The following is a 24,140-nucleotide window of genomic DNA, read 5'->3' as shown; positions in this document are numbered from 1 at the left end:
CTTCCTTCCTTCCTTCCTTCCTTCCTTCCTTCCTTCCTTCCTTCCTTCCTTCCTTCCTTCCTTCCTTCCTTCCTTCCGCAGAACCATAAATCAGTTTTACACAAAAACATCATCAACAGGAATGTATCGTTTTTACCGCGAGATGACAAATTCTTACCGTGGGGAATTTTTTTGACGGTTTATCGTGAACAGTAAAATATTGCCCATTCCTAGCAGGAAACATAACAATTGTGGGCCTTTCAAAGTTGTAGCAGCTAAGTTTGTTTTTCTTCCGGTAGACGTAACTTCCGGTCAGAATGAGAACCCCCAGACCTTAAGAGGAATTGGATAAAGCCGATCAATCGTGTTTTCCATGTAAACCTCAATTCGGAATGACTATTTCCATGTAAACTCGAAGGAAAATAGTTTAATTCGGAATTATTTAATTCGGAATAAATAATTCCAAATTAAAAAACATCATGTAAGCGTAGCCAGTGAGAGAATCTCAATGTAACAACACAGTCCACCCCCACAAACACACACCTGCCATACCTATGATGGGCTTCTGCAGGACCAGCCCGATCACCTGCAGACAGATTCCCTCCAGCTGCTGAGTGATCTAGAGACCAACACAAACATGTTCAGGATGGTGCACAGCCACCAGCCAAGGTCTACAGGGAAGAGTAGATGTCTGAAACCTCCTTGTGGTCCTCCATGACGGTCAGGATGGTGTCTATGGTGCTCAGGATGCCCAGAGCCATCACAGTCTTGTCCTCGTTCTCCTCGTACTCTTCGCTCTGAAGGACCCTGCTGAAGATCTCCGCCTTCCCACAAAACAACACACACCGCCGCGTTGGCAACAGGTTTTGCTGAGCTTGACCCCCAAAAGTCTCCCCTACGTTCATGATCAAAAGGCGCTTTTCCACTAGAACGTACTCGGATCTACTCAACTTAGCTCAGCTTGGCTCGACTCAAGTTTCTTTTCCATAACAATAGAGGGAATGCACATGACGTCACAGATGCAACTTCACAGCGGGTTACGCCCACTGAGTGGCAGAAAGACTGAGTGTCAGAAAGACTGAGTGTCAGAAAGACTGAGTGTCAGAAAGACTGAGTGGCAGAAAGACTGAGTGGCAGCGTAAACTTTCAGTTTGAGCAACTGGAAAACATCTAAAATGGGAAAGGCATGTTGTGGGATCGACTGTACTCATAGATGTAGCAAGAAATCTGAGTTATCGTTTTACAGACTGCCGAAAAATAAGCTTAAGAGAAACAAATGGATCGCTGCAATTCATAGAAACAACTGGATTTCAGGCACTGAAACGTGGATTTGTGGTTCCCATTTTGTATCAGGTAATGTTGGATTTTTGGGTAGCTAACGTTAAACGGTTAAATCATAAAGTTCAGTGTCCTCATCACTTTAATTTCTACAACAAATCCTGCCTTGAAGTCGCACCAAGCGTCAAGACTTTTGTAAGCCTTCAAGCTTTGCTTCGTGTATTTCCCCGGCGTAGAAATTAAGTACATATAAATATCAGGAAACTGGATTCGTGGAAAAATATGAATGTCCATGGACCACTGGTTCTTGGTAACTGTACCAAATATTAATGTCCATGGACCACTGGTTCTTGGTAACTGTACCAAATATTAATGTCCATGGACCACTGGTTCTTGGTAACTGTACCAAATATTAAAGTCCATGGACCACTGGTTCTTGGTAACTGTACCAAATATTAATGTCCATGGACCACTGGTTCTTGGTAACTGTACCAAATATTAAAGTCCATGGACCACTGGTTCTTGGTAACTGTACCAAATATTAAAGTCCATGGACCACTGGTTCTTGGTAACTGTACCAAATATTAATGTTCATGGACCACTGGTTCTTGGTAACTGTACCAAATATTAATGTCCATGGACCACTGGTTCTTGGTAACTGTACCAAATATTAATGTCCATGGACCACTGGTTCTTGGTAACTGTACCAAATATTAATGTCCATGGACCACTGGTTCTTGGTAACTGTACCAAATATTAAAGTCCATGGACCACTGGTTCTTGGGGTAACTGTACCAAATATTAATGTCCATGGACCACTGGTTCTTGGTACCTGTACGGGTCACTGTCAAGTCCAACTGCCTTTAGTATAAGCCGATAATCGGCTGTTATCCCGTCTTCTCCACTAGTTGCAGCTGTTTTTGCCACTCAGTGCGATTAAGGGGGAAGATATGTCAATGCATAGCCTCTATTCAGCACCTGGAGCAGAAGTAGGAGGTTGGAGTGAAGCTGCTGTGACGTATTTGATTGTGTATCTAAACGAAGAAGACAACAACACTAAAGATGTAGAACCTGGAGGAGATGATAGATGTGCTGCTGAAAGTCAGCTGGAGCCGTGAGCAGCTATGAAGTGACAGAGCTCCTGGTGGATCTGGTCGTTCCTTATCTCCGTCTAGATCCCTTTTTAATTCTCTCCTCAGCACCAGGTTTATGAACATCTGACCCTCAGAGTTGGATCATGAAACAGACTTGAAAACAGGGCTGAGTAGGTACTAGTGGAAAAGCGCCAAAACATAAGTCTGACAAACACTAGACAGTATCATGTACCCAGAGGAAGGACAAGGCATACTCCTACCAGGTTCTGGGTCATGTCCACAGCAATGGACGTCATCTCCTGGTTGTACTCGCAGATCATCTTCTGTATGACGTTGGTGAGGTCGTCGTTCTCTGTCTCTTTGACCACATGCAGCAGCTCCTGCATGACGGGGCAAATGTACGGCCGGATGTACAGCTTGGCTGTGCAGACACACAGAACACACAGCGTCAGTCTGGTAAAGGTCTGGTGGTAGTGGTGGTGGTAGTAGTAGCGCATCGACGCACTGTATGCAAGTCGACGTATTTACGTAATCGATTACGTCGTTGCAGCTCTAGTTTTTAAGTCAGCTGATGAGGCTTATTACGGAAGAGTATTAGTGCCAGGCAGGAGAAAAATAAAAATATTTTAGAGGAGGAAGATTTTTTTTTCATTATGCACTTCAAGAAAAAAGTCGAAATGTAAAGAAAAAAGTTGAAATGTCAAGATTAATGTTGAAGTACAATTTCGAGAAAAAAGTCGAAATGTTGAAAAAAAGTCAAAATTTTGTGAATAAAGTTTTGATTGATTATTTGAAACACATATCACACATATGCAGTTGCATAACTTCAGAAACGTACCCTTAACGTTCCACTCCAAGGATGTACAAAGTAAGTTAGTTAGTTAGTTAGTTATGGCTGCTGCTGCAGAACTGTCTCCTAACTCTCTCCTAACTGGATTTCATGGGCCAGAGGAGACATTTCCATTTATTCACCAAATTCTATTTCAACTTTATTCTCGAAATTTCAACTTTATTCACGAAATTTCGACTTTATTCTGGAAATTGTACTTCAACATTATTCTCAACATTTCAACTTTTTTCTCAAGATTTCAACTTTTTTCTCGACATTTTGACTTTTTTCTCGAAGTGCACAATAAAAAAAAAACTTCCCTTCTCAAATATTTTTTCTCCTGCCTGGCCCTAATACTCTTAGCAATAGTAACTGGTTCTGGTTTTATTCATCAACTGTGACCCGGCTGGAGTTCCGGTCCACTCACCTTGTTCCTGGTTGCTGACCAGCGCCTGCAGAGCGATGCCAGCTTCCACCTTCACGGGCATCTCTTTGTCATCGATCAGGTCTTGTTTGACCAGCTCCACAGCGTTTCGGAGCACCACCTCGTCGTGGAAACGCAGCGGACTGAAGCAATGCAGAACCCAGCAGGACTGCCGGAACAGACAAGCAGAGGTTTGTACCGTTCACCGCGGTTCCTCTGGAACTTGGCAGCCGTCAGTGTGGACTCTAGCTGAGGGATTAAACCTGATTAATGTTTCTGCATCGCAGCAACACAGGACGCACAGCCCCAACGCCATGTCTGGCGTTTCTACTTCTGCATTATTGTTTGTGTCACTCTCTGATTACCCCAGCAACCCCAAGCCGCCAGTGTAGATTCTTTTGTGCAGCCCCGTAGCTCACAGTGCCAAGTTTCCTTTTGTTTACTTCCTGTATGCATCTCAGACTTAACAATGGAGCAAATAAAGTACATCTTACACAAGTTGGAGCTGAAAAACTTCGACCGTCAGTTGTTTTTACAGGCACTGCAGCAAACTATTGTTCTACCCAACTTGAAAAAGAATAAATAGTGACGAGAAGTTTTAAAGTGTGGGTTGAGTGTGGTTTTATTCAGCAGTGGGGTGACCCGAGCTGGTTTGAAGGCAGAGGGAAAGATCCCAGATTTAAGAGAGGAGTTGATAATGTGGGTTATTGTAGGTTTGACGGTAGGTAAAATGCTCTGCAGGATGTCGGTAGGAACAGGATCAAGAGGACAGGTCGTTGGTTTTGAGCCGACTAGAAGTTTAGAGACTTCATCCTCATTTAGAGAGCAGAAGGAGCAGAGAGAGGAACCAGTAGCTGGTTGGAGTGGAGTAGCAGAGATGGTCAGGCTCAGAGAATCAGTTACTGATAGTAGAAACCTTTTCAGTAAAGTGGACACACACTTTTCTGCAGACAACACGGTAGGTGTTTGAGCAGGTGGTGGAGAGAGAAGAGAGTTAGACCCCGTCCACACGTAGCCGGATATCTGCGGATATCTGCTAAACCGGAGATATTTTCCTACGTTTTGACCTGTCATCCACACGAAAACGCAAATAAACGAAGGTTTAAAAAAACTCTGGGCAAAGTGAAGATTTTTGAAAACTCCGTTTATGTAGATGCGTGTAGACACACACAACCGGAGTTTTGCGTTTTCGAACGTCACATTATGCGCCAAAACAACAACAAATCTGCTCTGACGTGCGCCTTTTGTTAACTACAGAAGTACAGATGATCCAGCATCTGTTCTCCAAGCTATTTATTAAATAAATGGTCTCTGGTCTTGACCACCGCTTACTGCGTTACACGTAGGGTACGCGGCGACGCGCACCGTACGGTGCACGCGGAGCCGCAGAGGTGCAGCTTCCCGGGAGCCGCAGATGATCTACAGGTTAGAATGCTTATGAATGTGGTCAAAAACGCAGATCTTCGGTTATGTGTGGATGCAAATTTTTTTTATAAACGGAGGGGGGAAATATTCGTTTTTAAAAATACCCGGCTACGTGTGGACGGGGTCTTAAATGGCATGAACAGTTGTTGGTAGCATTCTGGATTTTGTTCTGGTAAAAGGCTATCTTGGCAGACTCTACTGGAATAAATTTGATGAACTGAATTACAATGAAGTAGTTTCGAACTGGAATTTAACTGAACTAAATTTGATTTAGTGGCCTATATGTATGTATGCATATATTGTACATGTTCCTGTATTAAGACTTTTGGAATTACTTTTGTTGGCAATTGGCAACATACAACTAAATGCGTATTGAACGTAGAGGATCTCTGTGAGGAAAGACTCACCCGAGCACGCAGGTAACCCAGAGGAGAGTTCAGCAGCGGGAAAACGTAGTTCTGTAACATGATCTCCATCTGGTCCCTGTACACCCGTTTCTACAGACAAAAAAAAGAGCAAAAAGGGAAAAGATTTACTGCTTAAAAGTTCAATTAAATTCAAGTGTATTTATATAGCATCTATTAAAAAACAAATTGTCTCTAGGATCTTTCCAGAGACCCAGAACATGAAATTATTACATAAACAATGGCAGGTAAAAACTCCCCTAGTGGGAGAAAAACCTTAAGCCAAACAGTGGCAGGAAAACTCCCCTTTAGGAGCCTCCTGAAACCAATCTGGAAGCTGATTCCATAGTAACGGTGCCTGATAGCAGAACGCCGTCCTCCAAATCTACATTTGGATACTCTAGGAACTACGAGTAAACCTGCACTCTGAGTCTAAAAGTCTCTTAATAGTTCTGACGGACTCAGCCATCCTACGTCTGGCCGTAACCACTGATCAACAGGTGAGATGCTTTCCCCACGCTGGGATTGGTTCAGAAACGAGTTTACTGTTGCTGGGTTTAAGGGAGGAAATAAATTGAACCTCTGCTCTGAGAAATTTTGATATCCCACCAGAACACATCTGCAGACACCAACATCAGAACACTGGTAGTTGTGCAGATGTTCTTCCATTCAGTACCTTCAGTAACAGCTCAGCCAGAGCTCCGATGCAATGCAGAGCCCCATCCTTTTTGCGGGGGTCTGCAGAGGGATCCATCAGGATCTGGTGGCAGAAGTCCATCATCTGAGGCAGAATCTGCAGGCACAAAACACAACCTTAGCTGGACAAAACAAAACTACAGTCACCTTACTCAAGCATTGATCCAACTCTCCCTCATGGGTCCCATATTCTGCCCCGTATACTTGACTCACATAGAGTTCTGTCTTGGGGTCCATAATATTGGAACCATAAGCCAAGCCAAGTAACCAATTTTTAACCCAGATGGGCAAAAATTGCCCTGCTGGTTGGGACATTTACAAATGACTGCTGATCCAGGAACTACTATAGAAACTTAATCACAGGAACCAGGACAATAAAACTGTCCTAAACCAGAATAATTCTTGGTTAAACTGCAACTGAACTCCTAGTTCAACGTGATTTCAATGTCACAAGGATCCACTTGTGAGCCACATTTCATCTGCCTGGAAACGTGGGAACAACATGAACCTGGTGCAGCTACATGAGATCAAAACTGATTTCAAATCCCCAAAAAATACATTTGATCAATGGAATAAATAAAGCACATCCAGTAAATCCTGTCATTATTAAAGGGCTGAAGTGATAATCAACCGACACATCATCTTAGTCTGGCTTGGTGATCCTTTACACTGCAAAAAATCAAAATCTTACCAGAAATATTTGTCTTATTTCTAGTTAAAATGTCTCATTTTTAGTCAAAAAATCTCATTACACTTAAAACAAGAGTCATCACCAGAAAAATAATTGGTTATTTGACAATTTTCACCTGTTTCAAGTAAATTTTCACTTGAAATAAGTAGAGAAATCTGCCAATGGAACAAAATTTATCTTCTCATTACAACAATCTTGTTCCACTGGCAGATTTTTCTACTTATTTTAAGTGAAAATCTACTTGAAACAGGTGAAAATTGTTGTTTTTTTCAGTGAAGAGTCTTGTTTTAAGTGTAATGAGATTTTTTTTTTGACTAAAATGAGACATTTTAACTAGAAATAAGATAAACATTCTTGTTAAGATTTTGAGTTTTTGCAGTGTAAGTTCCATAGACTGACATAAAAGGACATCTCAACATTAGAGCCTACATAAACCCCACCTGACTCAGCCTTACGCTAACACACAGGAGCAGAGACCTCTACTGGCTGATGGGATATTTGTCTTTAGGACACAGTAACTGAGCTGGAAATTAAATCTCCAGGAATATATATCAAAGACAGACAATAACAGTGAAGTTTAGATGAGCCATAAGAGGATGGATCAACCAAGACCATGACAGGGTGGTGTTACAGTGGCGGCAAACAAGCTGCTTACCTCTTTCCTCTTCCGGGCAGCTTTACACAGCAGGCTCTGAGCGGCGGTTGCTGGGAGGGCATGGTCGTCATACAGGTCTGCAACAAGGCAGGGCAGCCCAAGGTTATTTGTATAGCACATTTCACGTACAAGACAATTCAAAGTGCTTCACACACAAACATATATTTTTTAAATACATTAAAAAGTAAAAAAGTTTAAAGTAAGAGATTAGACACAGACAGACATTTCTTAAATCGCTCAAACTAACAGGCGTTTATTAGGGACCCGTCTTTAATTAGGGCCCGAGCACTTACAGTGCGAAGGCCCTATTGTATTTGTAGGAGTTCTCGTCATTGTTTTTATTTTTCTTCCGACGAAATGAGGGCCTTTTTGCCCCCTAAACGTGCCCCAAAAGTCACAAGTTTTGCACGCAAACCATGCCTGGCGAAAAATTTTATATTTAATGGTTTGCATTAATGGGCGTGGCCTAACGGCTCAACAGCGCCCCCTAGAAAACTTTTGCCTCAAGCCCCACAATACGGTTTGACGTACATGCACGAAAATCGGTAAACACCTGTATCATGTCGCAACTTAAAGAAAAGTCTCTTGGCGCCATGGCCGAAACTGAACATGAAGTCAGCCATTATGAATTAATCGTGTAATTTTGGCGCAATTTATGCCACTTCTTCGGCAGTTAATACGGCCCGAACCGTAACGTTCACCCAGGTGTGTTATACATCAAAATGTGCGTCTCCATCCTGCGACGACGCGCATTACTTTTCTCAGTCAAAAGCGTTACCGTGGCGACGATAGACGCCAAAAAGCGTGCCCCCCCTTCATCTGATTGGTCCATATTTGATAGTTCCTACTTTCTGCCATAACTTAAATTACTTTTCTCAGTCAAAAGCGTTACCATGGCGACGCGAGGGTCCGTTCATCGCTGCTTGCAGCTTTAATTTTTAATTGTGTCGCGTCATCCAAAAACAGGTGGATGAACGATGTGCCGACTGCAAACTGGCTGCAACGAGTGGTGGAAAAATTGAACTTTGGACATGGACTCCTTGTGTGGGATGTACAGGTGCCACATCAGCACTGCAACGAAGGCCGAGCTCAAACGGGGCTACAACATTGACCACGGCAGTCATAACTGGAGGTCTGATACCATTTTTTTTTCCCCATTACTCGCAGTAGCCGAACATATCAGAGCTGGACCGGGGGGGCGTGGCGTATCACCGGGCCCTTTGGAGCTGCTGAGTCCCTATTATCATCGCTACCATCGAGAGACAGAGAAGGAAATAAGCTTGGCGGCCGAGCTAGTATATCAACAATTTACCACAAACTCCCATGTTCCTGCTGCCAGTGTGTGTCTGTGACTGTTGTAACTGTAGATACCTGTAAACCTGCTCCCAATCTATTTATTGTTTTTTTTTTACTCATCTTAACCTTTTTTAGACCCCAGAAAGCTAAGTGGACTTTAAAACACACGTATTTTAAACGTTGAATATCTGTTATGTGCAATTGTGTGTTTGTTTGTCATGCCTTTTACATTGCACCTAGGGGATAAATGAATTGAATTGAATTGAATTGAATTGAATTGATGCAGCTTTTGGCGGCCCGGACCTGGGGATGAATCTCTGCTAACAACGTCAGGTTCATCTCCCACAGGAGGAGGATTAGGGCAAACAAAATATGCGTCTAGTTTGGGCAATTTGGCTTTTTCTTGCTCCCTTTTTTCTTTTTCTTTGTGTTTTATGGCTCCACTTTTGTGTTTCTAACTCCCGCTCATGTTTAGGCTGTAGGATTACTGCTCTGTTGATGAGTGATTGATGATGACGTGTGACGTTGATAGACGGCTGTTGATGACGAACCATTTTACCCAAAATACATTTGGAGATTCACTTGCAATTTTTGTTTTAATGTTAACTGTGAGTGTGAAAATCTCAGCACAACATATTATACAATGATGTATACCTAATTGGAACCAAGTGGTGCCACAAAAAAAAAAATCTTTAACCTCTAGTTTTTTTTCTCCCTCCACCTTTCGTGCTTGCTGTTTTCCGTAGCTAACTCTTGGAGTTTTGTTTTATTCTTTTTCCCCACTCTCTCACTCTTTTGATGTCCACCCCGAATTCTCTGGCAGCTGTTTCTCTGCTGTTTTGCTCTGCATAACGAACTACATTGAACTGAAATTGAACATCATATTTCTTGTGAGACGTGGAGTTGCTGTCCATGGTGCTGGAATGCCTGCCTTTCTTTTTGATACACAAGCAGCTCAACTTCATAACACGTCATCAGTGAGGTCCCTCTAAAATTAAATAATGTTTGTTCTTGTTATGGTTTTTTTTATTATAACATTAATTGAAATTTGATTTCTCAGGAAAAGGGGACAGATAAAATAAGCTTAGTCTTCTTTCTGTTCCCTTTCATTCAAGGAAAGAGATGTGTTGTAATTATATTGAACTGTTTTGTTTTTAATGAATAAAATAAAGAATAATAAAAATAAATAAATAGTCACACACTTTTTAAGGTTATATGTTTGTGTTTAGGTAGGCTACATTTGCATACGGTAGAATAATTTTTGGAAACCAGAAAAACCATGTTTTAGCCTTTATTTGGGTTGGGTGTTTAATATAAAAAATATTTTGCTACACCCGGTGGTAATTGGGACCGCCGGCAAATTGGGACTCGGCCATTATTTGAAGTTTTATGGTAACTAAAACAGAATAAAACAAATGCGATTCAAGAAATAAAGGTTGTAGTGCATTAAGGTGGATTAATGAAATGCAGCAGTAAACAAAAGGATTTTCCACCTTGACTTAAAGCAAATGAGAGTCTCAGCAGCCCTGGTGCATTCTGGGACTTTGTTTCCCAGGTGAAGAGCATGTCTCTGAGGAGCAACAGCTCAGAGAAATAATCAAACTCACCACCAAACACATCCTTCCTGCACTCAGGAACAATACAGCTCAACATTCAAGAACAAAAGTCCTTCACTTCTTCTCAGATTTACTTTGAATATGATAATGTGTTAGCGCCAAAAAAGAAAAACATCTCACGACATGCAGCAGTCTACAACAGATTTAAATGGAGGTGTTGGACACTCACTGAACTTCATGTGGATGTACTCGTAGGGGTCTTCCTGCCACAGCCGCTCGTCTTCATCTTTGTAGCACATCAGAGGGAAGATCACCTCCTGACAAATGGTCTGCAAGAGGAGGAGGACGTCATTGGGAGGTCCGTGGCTCAGTTACTTTAGGACAGTGATCGTCAACTGGCGGCCCACCGAACCGTCCAATCCGGCCCGCGACTGGATTCCATAATTATGAGGATCGGCAGCAACACTTTTGTTGCAAATGAGGCATACAGGTGACGCATTTCGGAAGGTTTTATATTCTAAAGTCACACTTAAAAGTAACTCCACTTCTCTGTCACTTCAAACGAAAGACTCTCATATGGGAACTGTCGTATCCAGGACTAAACGGGATGTATGGGAACGCACTACACAGGTCTACGCACTTGCATGGAGACTTCATACCAAAGACTACACACATGCATGGACATTTCATACCCAAGAATACACAAATGCATGGAGATGTCGTAACCAGTACTATCCACATCAGGGGAGACATCACACCCAGACTGTGCACATGTAAGGAGATTTTGTATCCAGTGTTACGCCGATGGATGGAGACGACGTACCAAGGATTATTCACATGCATGGAGATGATCTCAGTGTAGTCTACTACTAGAGGACTACTGGACCTTTTGGAAACCTATCTGATAGTTTACAGGATAACCAGCATGTACAGTTACCATTTTATTTCCCTCCTCAGGTTTAAGTATGTTCAAGAATATTCAAGAGCCGGAATATTAGCAATAACCCGGTTGCGCACGACCATGTAAACACCAATAACCCCTTTGAATAACTGGAATTTGCTCATATTCCAGTTTTCAAAAACCCGAACATGACCTCTGGGTTACTCCTTTTCTAACCCGAATATTTGGTCATGTATAGACTAACGGGATTTCCTCATCAAAAGGAACAGGAATTTGTTTTCTGCGTTTCTTGTTCTTTTCGCAAGGAATCCTGGTCTTTTGAGTCCAGGAAGTTCTTATAAACACGGAGAAACCAAGACCAGGAGGAGACTAATCACTTCATAAATGTAATGAAGGATATGAACATTTCTGCATTTGTAGACGGTAGAAAGTACCGGGATAGAAGATTTACAAGAAGGTGAGCAAAAAGTTGCGCAAAGCAGCATTTGTACGAACGCCAGACCAGATCAAGCTCCGCTGGAAGACGCTGGAAAAGGAGAACTAGAGGGCCGAGAAACATGGATTGGATTGTTTGTATGGATTTGGATACAGGAAGAAGAAGCGGAAATGACGGGAATTGCGTCATGACGTTTTCCGTGCGTCGCTGGTTTGATCCAGTCATATTCCAAATGATTAATCACCATGTATACAGGGATAACCCTGTTTGCTCACGCATGGAAACAGATTATTCCCAATGTTTCAGTAACCCGAATTTTGACTGCATGTAAAAGTAGTCTATGATGCTGTAAGGGGTTGTGGTGGCAAAGGTTGTCTTTTATTGAAGTGGTGGGACTCTGCTGGAACTAAATACATGTAGGTAGAATGGGTAGAGTATCTGATTAGAGCCAGTGGGGGACCAGGGACTGATGAGTTCAGGCCTGAACCAGTAAACATACCCCTACCTAACCATTACCAACAGCAGGATTCTCACAACGTCTTCAAGACCCAGTGTTGTGCAAGTTCCTACTTCTCATGAACTAGTTCAAAGTCAGTTCACATAGTTTAAAAATGAACAGTTCACGTTCATAGTTCACCATTTTCACAAACATTTTCACATAATGATAAGCGGATCATCATCTGACGTCTCGCTGACGCTGCGTCTGCATCGTCTCTCTCTTCACTGGTCATGTAAAGATGCACCCGGCTCGGGCCACCGTTGCCATGGAGCTGGTGCCCGTTGCTATGCTAGTGTGTGCACTGCATTGTGGGTAATGTAGTGTGAAGTCGTCGTCTCGTCCAGTATTTTAAATGCGCCGCCCACTGGTGAAATGTATTCCGTAATAATTGGACCTAAACAGTGAAGCTGAAACTCACATAATCTGAACAGTTCAAATTCCAGTTTGTGATCTGCAGAATGAACAAGTTCACGTTCAAGTTCTTTATTTGCAAATAGGTTGCGTTCAGTTCAACGTTCTCACAGAAAAGAACATGTTCAATGAGCGCGTTCATGCACAACACTTTCAAGACCACAGTCAGGTCCATCCAGGCTCCCAGGCAGCAGCTAATGACCAAAATACCAACGTTTACACCATCTGGTGTAAACTGTCAGCTTCAGATGGGGTTTAGTGAGGTTCGCTGAAGTTTACCCAAACAGATAGCGACTCAGGCTTCATCCAGTCAACTGTCACAACTTGTTTGAGAGCAGTCAGGTGGGTTCATACCTGCATGTGAGGCTTCATCTGTTTCCAGGTGAGTGAGTGTGAGAGTCCCTGGTGGAGGTAGATGAGACTCTGCTGCAGGACTCGAGGGGTGACGTACTGCCTCTGCCTGTGCTGGTCCACCACCTTCAGCAGCACCTGTATGGACAAAACACTGTGGGAAGAGAACTGGACAGGCATACAAAAGTCTTGACGCTTGGTCCGACTTCAAGGCAGGATTTGTTGGTGAAATTAAAGTGATGAGGACACCGAACTTTATGATTTGACCGTTTAACGTTAGCTACCCAAAAATCCAACATTACCTGATACAAAATGGGAACCACAAATCCACGTTTCAGTGTCTGGAATCCAGTTGTTTCTGTGAATTGCAGCGATCCATTTGTTTCTCTTAAGCTTATTTTTCGGCAGTCTGTAAAACGATAACTCTGATTTCTTGCTAAATCTATGAGTACAGTCGATCACACAACAGCTCTTTACCATTTTAGATGTTTTCCAGTCGCTCAAACTGAAAGTTTAAGCTGACACTCAGTCTTTCTGACACTCAGTCTTTCTGACACTCAGTGAGCGTAACCCGCTGTGAAGTCGCATCTGTGACGTCATGTGCATTCCCTCTATTAATTTAGCTGGATTCATGACAATCTGGACCTGGGGTTGGTTGTGTGTTTACCACGGCACCTAGAAGACTGTACTCTGTCATTTTCAGGGAAAACACACAGCTGAGATGACTATTTCTTGTCCCTCAGTAACTGCTGCAGCACCAGTGATTACCTGCTGCATCCCCACTGTGTACGTCTTCAGGAAGAATTCCGCAAACTCACAGTACTCCTTTGTCACGTTTCCAGGACTTCCATACCTGTAATTGGGATCAGAACTGTTAGGATGGCATCCCTCTGCTGACGTGACCTCGGCATCATGAGGGCCTGAGAGGACCTGGACTCACCGCTCAAACAGTCTGGTGATGATCCGCAGCGCCCACTTCTTACACTTCCACCACGCCAGCTCTGGACGGTCGTCCTCATCCACCTCCAGCGTCTCCTGAAGAACGCACAAGTTTGGGAAACTTTATTTATAAAGAACTTAAATAAACAGCAGCCACTGACCAGTGCCAAACAGATGAACAGATGAACAATGGAAGATGTATAAAAAAATAAAAATGATGTACGAATAATATGTAAAAACTAGGTCAGTTTAGCGCGTTAATTAGATTGATTAATTACACTGCTAATTAACGCATTATGAAAATTAACACAATTAATTATGAGTGGCAAAATGCGCAAGCTTTTGAATTTCATTTATGAAACACACTTCACCAATAAAAATGTGGATTTCAAATCTTCTCTTCTTAGTGTATTACATTGATTAGTCATGCACTGCAATTTTGCAATTTTCCTTGAATTTGAATTCTTTATTTGAGGACCTTTAGCAGATATGAGATTAAAATGTGATTAATTAGATTCATTAATTATAAATCCTGTAATTAATAAGATAATTTTTGAATCGCCTGACAGCACTAGTAAAAACAAATAAAATGTGTCTCAAATAAATAAAAGGACAAGACACAAATAAAAACATAACTTAAAAAAATAAAATCCATATAATATCAACAATTAACACCAGGTCAGAATTCAAGCGGATTAGAAAATAGCCAAAGAAGAAGTCTGTCTCACACGTAACTTAAAACACATTTTAACCAGCTGGAGACAAGACAGGACAGGACAGGACAGGCCAGGCCAGGCCAGCACCAACAACCACAATAATCCATCCGACTTGTAATAAGAGCATGGACCACCATTTTAATGTGATCCTTTGAAAGAATGTTTTTTAATATTCACCAACTATGAAGAAGCAGCTGGATTTCACCACTAGACTCATCTGACCACCCAGTCTTAAATCCTGGTCCATTTCCAAGCCCAGGTTCTATACAGAGACCTTCCATACTGTGCTAGGCCTAGGGGACCGTTATCCACAGAAGTCCCACTGGTGACACCGGGACCAAAAACAAACAACTAGGCCTTCTTATAATTTAAAAAGTTCAGACACTCAGTTAAAGCTTATATAGAGTAGAAATTCTTCTGGGCACATAAACCTGAGTGTAATCTCCATAACAATGCAAAGCAAAATGTGAAGAGTAAGCCTGATTTATACTTCTGGGCTGGGCAATTAACCGGAAATTAATCAAAACCGACATTTAGAACCTATAACCAACGTAATCATGCCCTTGTCAATTATTTCGGCTATGTCACTACTAGGGCTGGGTATCGATTACATTAGATTACATTACCGGTACTGTACACTGTATATACTATATATCTAGATGCTCTTTGTTTTGGTTATGCTACAGTCTGCTTCTTTTATCATATTTTTATGATGTCTATTTTAACTATTATTGAATTATCTTGTGTTTTTTTTTTCTAAAGTATTTCTTGTTTTACTGTCTGAAGTGTATCATGTATCAAGTGTATCTCAGGTTTCTCACCTCTCCAGCACATTTTCTTTTATGTTGTTTTTTTTTTTCTTTTAAATTTTCTCTAAACGCATTCCATTGTATTTTTTTTTCTTTTCTTCTTTCAAAAATGTGCAAATAAATAAATCAAATAAAAAAAAAAAAAATCGATTCAAATGTCAAGAATCGATTCGATTCCGATTCTTAAGATTCAGAATCGATTATCAGGATTTGATTCGATCCGATTTGATTCGATATTGATTTGGGTTAGTGTTATTAAAATGTTTTATTGAGCTGTTGCAGGAATGATATGACTGTAGTTATGCATAATAGCATATAATAAAACATATGAATACTAGTAGCCCTGTTGCTGCAATCGCTCCAGCTACTCTTCGATGCCATGTTCATTGTTTGAATTAAATGACATGACTACTGGGATTAAAGTTCACCGGGCAAAAATGTAATGAAGAAAAAAAAAACAATCTTTAGACATACGAATCGATTTTTAGGAATTAATATGAGAATCGATTTAGAATCGGAAAATCTATTTTTTTCAACACAGGCCTAGTCACTACTGAAATTTAATTTTGTTAGCAAAAGGTATAAGATACGGGGCGCTGATGAGCCAGCAATGGAATAAGATGTGTTTTTGAAGGCTGGTTTCAAAAATAGTTATTTTCAACCTTCATCCTTTTATTGAGTACTTAAGCCGATATTGAAAGGTTTTCTACGCCATATTTCAGCTGTATTTGAGAAAAAATGGCATCTAACCTGAGGAAATACAAATACGCTGGAGCACTAGCGAGGGTGCTGATGGTGACCTGAAAACAGCAGCCACCGAGGGTCACAGTTTGGTTATTCAGTTCCTGTTTTATTTTGAAACCCGTGTCTTTGTGTTTCAGTTCTGGTTTGACCTTCCTGTTTCCAATCTGCCCTGATCATCTACACCTGTGTCTTGTTAACCCTTCTGTATATCTGGTCTTGTCTTTCCCTTGCTCCCTGCTGGTCCGTACTGTTTCTTCCCTTGATGTTCCCTGTAAGGCTTTTTGGTTTTTGGCTTGTGTTTTTCTTCTTGTCAGCGCTTTTCTTTGATTTAAGTTAATAAATCACCATCCTTGGAACGCCTACCTCCTGGCTCTCCTGCATTGGGTTCTATCTACAACTCAACGTTACACCGAGGAGCAGAGTCACACGAGAAAGAAGGATGCTCTGCACCAGGATCACCTGCAGAGCGTAACCACCCAGCTGTTCACCAAGGAACGCTGAGCGGCCAGACCAAACCACCTTTTTATTCAACTACAAAGATCCACGTAAGAGGATGTTTTGTGTCTTGGCAGTGAAACATAGTTGACACATTTGAAAAATAAGGGACGACGACAGAAGCAAGGCAGACTGCGGGCTGTCGGCGCGCGGGAAATATGTCCACACTGTTGACGTCCCGTTTGCATTAATTGCCGCTATCTTGCCTGAAACGGCGTTGCCAGTCTCACTCACGGGTATCACTCTCTTCTCATCACCACGCTAAGCTTAGCCGACTAGCGGCTAACCGGAATGTAACAATGGGATCGTTTATGTTGTTTCACACGGACGGCTTCAGGTGAAGCACCGCACATGCGCAGTTGATGTACCTGCGATGAGACTAAAGCGCGGAGGAAAGCCCGGCCAGGTGAGTTCTGTTTAAAATTGAATTTCTGTTGCAAATAAAACCTGTCTTCCAATTCATTGCATTTTTAGCCTAGTTATTTTTGTGGTAGAAGTATCGGATCGGTACTCTGTATCGGCGAGTACACAAATTAAAATACTTGTGTGAAAAAAATGGTATCGGGGCATACCATCAATTTTTTTTCCTTTTTTTGTACTTTTTTTTTTTTTTTTTTTTTTTTTTTTTTAAAACATGCATGTTCGAAATAAAATCTTCAAATCAAAATCAAATCATGATTTGAGGGTGTTGAGTGTCTTACAGTAGGAACGTCTCTGTCCATGACGGCTCGCAGCATCTCCATCCACTGAGTCATCACCGTGTTGTTAATCAGGTGGAGGGGCAGGGAGTACTGCAGGATAACAAGGACCATCCTGTTACCCACACCATCATCACCATCATCGTTACAGTCATCATCTGTTACAACTCAACAGGCGAGCTGCAACCACTGACCTGTACGAGGGCGTGGAAGACCTTCAGGACCTGTTTCTGGATCAGCACAGAGAAGATGGTGGAATCAGCCATCAGCTGGCTCATCAGCAGCTGGAGCCTGGGAAGAAAGATGGCCATGGCTGCCAGCATGGGCTGCCTCTCCTCGGGTTTCCTGTACCTGCAGACAGACCCATCATAAACACTCCGGCTGGATAATTGGCACGTTTAACCTGTTACCATTCCTGTAAAATTTGCATAAAACGCCTATCCAAGGCATACCAAAAGTCAATTGAAAGCTGTTCTTGAACCGTTTGAAGTAAATGGATCTAATGGTAATCTAAGTGTGAACACACTGAAATAGAAGGGCGTTTATTTCCGCTGGAAATTTGTTTTGTAATCAGATGTCAGCAGATGAGTGAATCTGTGACTAGCTAATTTAGTATCAGCATTTAACCTTTTATCACCGAGGTCTGTAACCAGCAACACGTTTGTGCAACAGCACCATGCATTTCCATAATCGTGTAAGATTTAGAAAAATATCAACAATTTAAAAGGTGAGAAGTTTCACCTCACAGCAAACACGTGGTTATTGCAGTAATGTCACCCATCTCCATTGAACATTCCTAAAGTATTAACTGCTCATGGAATTGAACTTGAAATGGTCACAACAAATAAGTACTTGATGTCATTGATGAGAACTTGTCTTTTAAACCACACATAGAAAAACTTGTATCCAAACTTAGGATGAAATTGGGTTTCTTCTTTAGAAACAAGTCTTGTTTTTCCTTGCAATTTAGGAAATATTTGATATCAACCACTTTCGTTCCTTTACTGGATTATGGAGACTTGTTGTTCATGAACGCACCTGTCACTTATTTGAAAAAGCTGGACACTGTATATCATTGTGCCTTACGTTTCATTACAGGATGTGGCAATCTTGTTCACCACTGCACTTTGTATGCAACTTAAAATTCTCCATCTTTATCTGCCCGCAGACTCTCGATGGTTAGTTTTATATATAAATCTCTTCTTGGGCTGGTTCCTACTTATCTATGTTCATACATGTGTAGAGACGCTAATCCTTACAACCTACGCTCACAGGATTTCCTCTGCATGTTGGTTCCTCGAGCCAACACTGAACTTGGGGAAAAAAGCCTTCAGATTTGCTGCTCCCTGGTCATGGAACGACCTTCAGAATGACCTTCAGAATGATCTGAACCTGAACTCATCACTCTGGGGGAATTTACTTCCATTTTATAGGATCGAGAAACTAATTCTCTTGGCTAATGTGATTGTTTTTAATCGAATAGTACTGAAAAGTAAAATTATACAGACCTGTCGTGTTCCTGAGTTTATGTTGTATGTTATTTGTGTCCCTGACTATAGTGTGTGACTGCTGGTTGTTGTTGTAACACTGTTTCTGCTGCCCTCTTGGTCAGGTCACTCTTGGAAAAGAGATTTTAATCTCAGTCAGTACGTTTCCATGCAGCATTTCAATCGGGTTTCTGATCGTATAAGACATCGTTCAAACTTTTAAACTGCATGTAAACACCTTAATCTGATCTATTTCGGACTTACATCGGACATTTAATAATTGGATAGCAACACCTAGATATGTCGTTCACAGTCGGAATGTTAACTCCATGTATACGGAGACATCGGATATTGCAGTCTTCGCATGCTGGAGAATTTCCTCTGGGGCTTCACCCGGAAGTGAAAGGAGACGGCGCGTGTTAAATAGTTATTTAAACACCTTTAAAAAGATTGCGAAAGAGATGGCAGAAGCTTCATCAGGACACTGGAGCAGATCAAAATAAAGTGGAAAAATATACGGAAGGCGTAACATTGGCGCCAAACAAAACAACCGTCAACCGGAAGTGGCTCTTTGTTGAAATGGTTACAAATGGTTACCATGGTTACAGCACCACATAGCGTCACGGAGTCAGCCATGCTCTGGACATTTATCCCATTCTCTGAACAGCATGTAAACTCAGACAAGCAATTGGGTCTTCTGGATGTTTATCTGATACCATCAGAAATCTGATGCATGTAAACGTACTGAATGAGACTTTACCTGGTTAAATAAAGGAAACTAACTATCTCCTTAACACACTCAGGGATCGTGTTAAGGAGTTAAACCTAACTCAGAAGCTTTAGCTGTAGCTGATCCAGAGTCAGCCTTCAAACTCCTACTTAGGTGATTCAGGTGAGACTCAGGTGTGTTACTTACTCATAGGTCTTGACCAGCTGGTAGAGAGCCAGCAGGCTGCCGTACCAGCCGCCGCTGCTCTGAGACTGCAGGTACATGCTGATCTTATCCACGATGGCGGTCCAGCGGCCAGGGAAGTCATGCTTGATGATGGCTCTCAGACACATGGTCAGCTGGGCGCTGTGGGCAAGGCCATGAATACAAGGTCAATCAAATCTGCATGGTTATCAGTGTCTTACTGTACACCTGAAAAGATATTATACGATGTAAGAAAGAAACCTGGAACCTTCCAGAACATTTGGGGGCCCTTTATGGATATTCTACCTTCTCTGGACTTAGTTGACCACGGTGAGAGGACTCTTCCTGGACCAAATCCATCTTTAGACTCTGTACTACACGGATAATATTATTGGATCTTCATTAGTATTGCACTATGTAGATTTATGATACATTTGTGCGTGGATGTGTAGGTGTATACAGACTGTGTAGGTATATGAATGAAAGGTAATAGAGAGCCATACAAGGGAGGTGGGATGGGAAGTGTTGTTTTTGTGAGTGTGAATAATCCTCCTTGCATCTGACATGTTTGTGACCTGTTATTTTTTAATAAGTCTCTTCTACATTATTTGACTGAAGTCATTATTATCCTGTCTACATGTATATTAGATGTGTTTCCTTATTGTGTTCAGAATTATTTTATTATTTGTCTTTTTCCTTCTTTCTTTTTTTTCTTGGAAGCATATGCTGGCATGTGATCTCATATGTACATACATTTTTTTATTTATTTTTTTTATTTCCTATTTTGTTGATTTTGTTTTCTTTTGTTTTTGCTTTTTCTTAAATTATAAAACGGGTATTCTTTGCACAAATTTTTGCACAAATTTGTATAACTTGATGCACAAACATGTTGTAATGAGAAACATTACAACATAAAAAAAAAAAAATACATGTACATGGTTACCACATCTAACCTTTTCTGCAGAACAAACTCCCGGTGCAAGCATGTGTACACATGTGTAAGTACCGTATGGATTCTGGACAACGGATGATCCCCTCTACAATGTGGTCTCTGATCTGCTGCCGGTCGTTCTCGTGGATGTTGAAGGGAAACATCACTTCCCCCACAGACGGCTCTCGGTCCTGCCAGTACTGACTGATCATGTTCTTCAGGTAGATTGCCGCTATAAGGACACAGACCGGTAAACTTTAATGAAGCAGCAACTTGTTATGAAACTGATGCAGAACAGCAGATGATTACTTAAAGGACTCCATGTGCAGGGCTCATTTCACCTGGAGGCTCAACACCTCCAGTTGTTTGGCGACATGGAGGGTACTTTTGTTTAGTGAAGTGAAATACACAATCCCACCAGTGGAAGAAGGTGTTGGTAGCATCATACTGTGCTGCTGTTTTACCTCTTCAGGCACAGCCATTCTTGTTCAGGTGCACGGATTATGAAAAAAGAGGATTATGTTGATATTCTGAGGAAAAATATTAATATATTTGCTCCCAGTCTAGCTTAAGGTCATCGTAGGGTCTTCCAACAAGACATAAACGTACATCTTCATCCAAAACTGTATGAAAATCACACTGAAATAAAGGGCCCAGAGCCAAACTCTTAAAACTGTTAAAGATTAAGGTCTTAATCTTATGTGAAGATTATGTGGAGGGAGCTTTAGGTGTATGTCCACACTCAAAAGTTACCAATCTAGATGATCTGTTACATTCATCCATAAGAATCAATCAAGAGATAAGACCCAATTTATGGCGCTTTTACACTAGCACCTACTCAACCCGACTCGACTTGCCACGCCTTGCCCTCGTTTCTTTTCAATACCCAGAGCAGAAGTAGGAGGTTGGAATGAAGCTGCTGTGACGTATTTGATTGTGTATCTAAATGAAGAAGACAACAACACTAAAGATGTAGAACATGGGGGAGATGATAAATGTGCTGCTGGGTCTGTGGCTTGTGTTTGATATCAAGTTAAAAAATGAGAGTGAGAGAAGCTTCAAGCGGCGACGCTTTTTAAAAATTTTATTTGTCTCAACGCTGCTGAAAAGTCAGCTGGAGCCGTGAGCAGCTATGAAGAGACAGAGCTCCTGGTAGATCTGGTCGTTCCTTATCTCCGTCTAGATCCCTTTTTAATTCTCTCCTCAGCACCAGGTTTATGAACATCTGACCCTCAGAGTTGGATCATGAAACAGACTTTTGCTGCCGTTGCTGGTGGAATAAAATGAACAAGAATCCGTCAGAGTCTCTTTCTCTGATTTCCTCCTCCTGACTCAGACGTCTGACTCCAACCCCCCGACCAATCGGTGGCCTGTAGTGTGATGATGTCAGATACAGCCGACTCAGCAGCTTAGAACCTCGGCAGAATAGTTACAGAAAAGTATCTACTCGGCACGTTAGACCCCTAGTGGAGAAGCGCAAAACCGAGGTGACCCGAGTCAAGTCAGGTACTAGTGTAAAAGCGCCAATATAGTGCCATTTTGTCATCTAGCTTTTACTAGATTGTATTATTTTTGTTATGATGATGATGATGATAAGTAGACTCTATATTTCCTCATTAACCTATAATTGCTACCCACCACTGTTTCCCGTGGGCATCGGGAGATGTTCAGAAGGACATCAAGGCAGTTAAGTAGATCCAGTGAATCTTCAGGGAATCAGTCGTAACGCATCTATAACATGTTGGACAGTGTGCACTGGCTTTTTTAAAAGCTTGAACATCCCTGTGTACATGTTGGCTAGATTTACAATGTCTTTCTGGAAAACTAAATTCATTTTGGTCATCACAGGTAACACATCAGGCAGTGTGTGAGTCAGGGCGATGAAGCTGTGTGGTTGGATGTGAGCCAGGACACATTGGGCTTGGGCATTTCCTCCCACAGCCTCTTCATGTAGCTCCATCGCTAGAGCAGGCCAGTTACTTTTCATGCTTTCCACTGCCTTGTGAAAGGATAACCAGCGGACAGCGTACTGCTGCTTCACACTTGTCATGTCTCCATCACCGAGTGCTGCGGTCAGTTGACGGAGGCGATTGGTCTTCCTGGCTGAATGTTTTTATTTATTTATTACGTATCCCCATTAGTCCTCACTGCAGTGAAGACTATTCTTCCTGGGGTCCATCATTGCACACATAAAACAATAAAATACAACCCTTACAATTAAAACATAACTAAATCTAAACAAAAATGATCTGAGATGTGATGGAATTCAACCCTTAAATTGTTGAAACCAGCCAGAACCAAACAAAAAAAAAAGTTAAATTTTACACACTCAATTTCAGAATAAACCAAGAATTTCAGAATAGAGGGAATGCACATGACATCACAGATGCGACTTCACAGCGGGTTACTCCCACTGAGTGGCAGAAAGACTGAGTGGCAGCGTAAACTTTCAGATTGAGCAACTGGAAAACATCTAAAATGGGAAAGAGCTGTTGTGCGATCGACTGTACTCATATATTTAGCACGAAATCTGGGTTATTTTACAGACTGCCAAAAAATAAGATTAAGAGAGACAAATGGATCGCTGCAATTTGCAGAAACAACTGGATTCCAGGCACCGAAACATGGATTTGTGGTTCCCATTTTGTATCAGGTAATGTTGGATTTTTGGGTAGCTAACGTTAAACGGTTAAATCATAAAGTTCGGTGTCCTCATCACTTTAATTTCTAAAACAAATCCTGCCTTGAAGTAGGACCAAGCGTCAAGACTTTTTTATGCCTTCAAGCTTTGCTTCGTGTATTTCCCCGGCGTAGAAATTAAGTTCATATAAATATCAGGAAACTGGATTCGTGGCCAAATATTAATGTCCATGGACCACTGGTTCTTGGTAACTGTACCAAATATTAATGTCCATGGACCACTGGTTCTTGGTAACTGTACCAAATATTAATGTCCATGGACCACTGGTTCTTGGTAACTGTACCAAATATTAATGTCCATGGACCACTGGTTCTTGGGGTAACTGTACCAAATATTAATGTCCATGGACCACTGGTTCTTGGTAACTGTACCAAATATTAATGTCCATGGACCACTGGTTCTTGGTAACTGTACCAAATATTAATGTCCATGGACCACTGGTTCTTGGTAACTGTACCAAATATTAATGTCCATGGACCACTGGTTCTTAGGGTAACTGTACCAAATATTAATAATAATAATAATAATAATAATAATGACTTGGATTTATATAGCGCCCTTCTAGGCACCCAGAGCGCTTTACAGAAATCATTATTCATTCATACACATTCTCTCCAGTGGTGGTAAGCTACATTGTAGCCACAGCTGCCCTGGGGCAGACTGACGGAAGCGTGGCTGCCATATCGCGCCTAACGGCCCCTCCGACCACCACCAACATTCATACACATTCACACGATTAATGTCCATGGACCACTGGTTCTTGGTAAGTGTACCAAATATTA

General features: G+C 41.6%; 1 protein-coding gene across 2 annotated transcripts in view; it reads right to left on the bottom strand.

Annotated features, from left to right (window-relative positions):
• The window catches only part of ipo8 (importin 8), a 46,694-nt gene that overhangs the window by 18,612 nt on the left and 3,942 nt on the right, over nt 1–24,140 (bottom strand). Inside the window, exons 3-17 of one of the 2 annotated variants that reach the window (XM_061714642.1) lie at nt 20,733–20,889; nt 19,730–19,888; nt 17,521–17,677; nt 17,330–17,419; nt 13,866–13,960; nt 13,694–13,778; nt 12,929–13,063; nt 10,557–10,656; nt 7,476–7,552; nt 6,110–6,226; nt 5,437–5,526; nt 3,608–3,773; nt 2,612–2,772; nt 678–803; nt 523–598 (exon numbers count right to left, since the gene is read on the bottom strand). In XM_061714642.1, coding sequence (XP_061570626.1) covers nt 523–598; nt 678–803; nt 2,612–2,772; nt 3,608–3,773; nt 5,437–5,526; nt 6,110–6,226; nt 7,476–7,552; nt 10,557–10,656; nt 12,929–13,063; nt 13,694–13,778; nt 13,866–13,960; nt 17,330–17,419; nt 17,521–17,677; nt 19,730–19,888; nt 20,733–20,889 — 1,791 coding nt within the window. The remainder of the gene's footprint in view (nt 1–522; nt 599–677; nt 804–2,611; nt 2,773–3,607; nt 3,774–5,436; nt 5,527–6,109; nt 6,227–7,475; nt 7,553–10,556; nt 10,657–12,928; nt 13,064–13,693; nt 13,779–13,865; nt 13,961–17,329; nt 17,420–17,520; nt 17,678–19,729; nt 19,889–20,732; nt 20,890–24,140) is intronic. The other variant, XM_061714643.1, reaches the window with a different exon arrangement.

Source organism: Cololabis saira, chromosome 23, assembly GCF_033807715.1.
Source record: "Cololabis saira isolate AMF1-May2022 chromosome 23, fColSai1.1, whole genome shotgun sequence".
Lineage (NCBI taxonomy): Eukaryota > Metazoa > Chordata > Actinopteri > Beloniformes > Belonidae > Cololabis > Cololabis saira.
The sequence above is the reverse complement of the archived record's forward strand: the minus strand, read 5'-3'. Positions and strand labels throughout refer to the sequence as shown.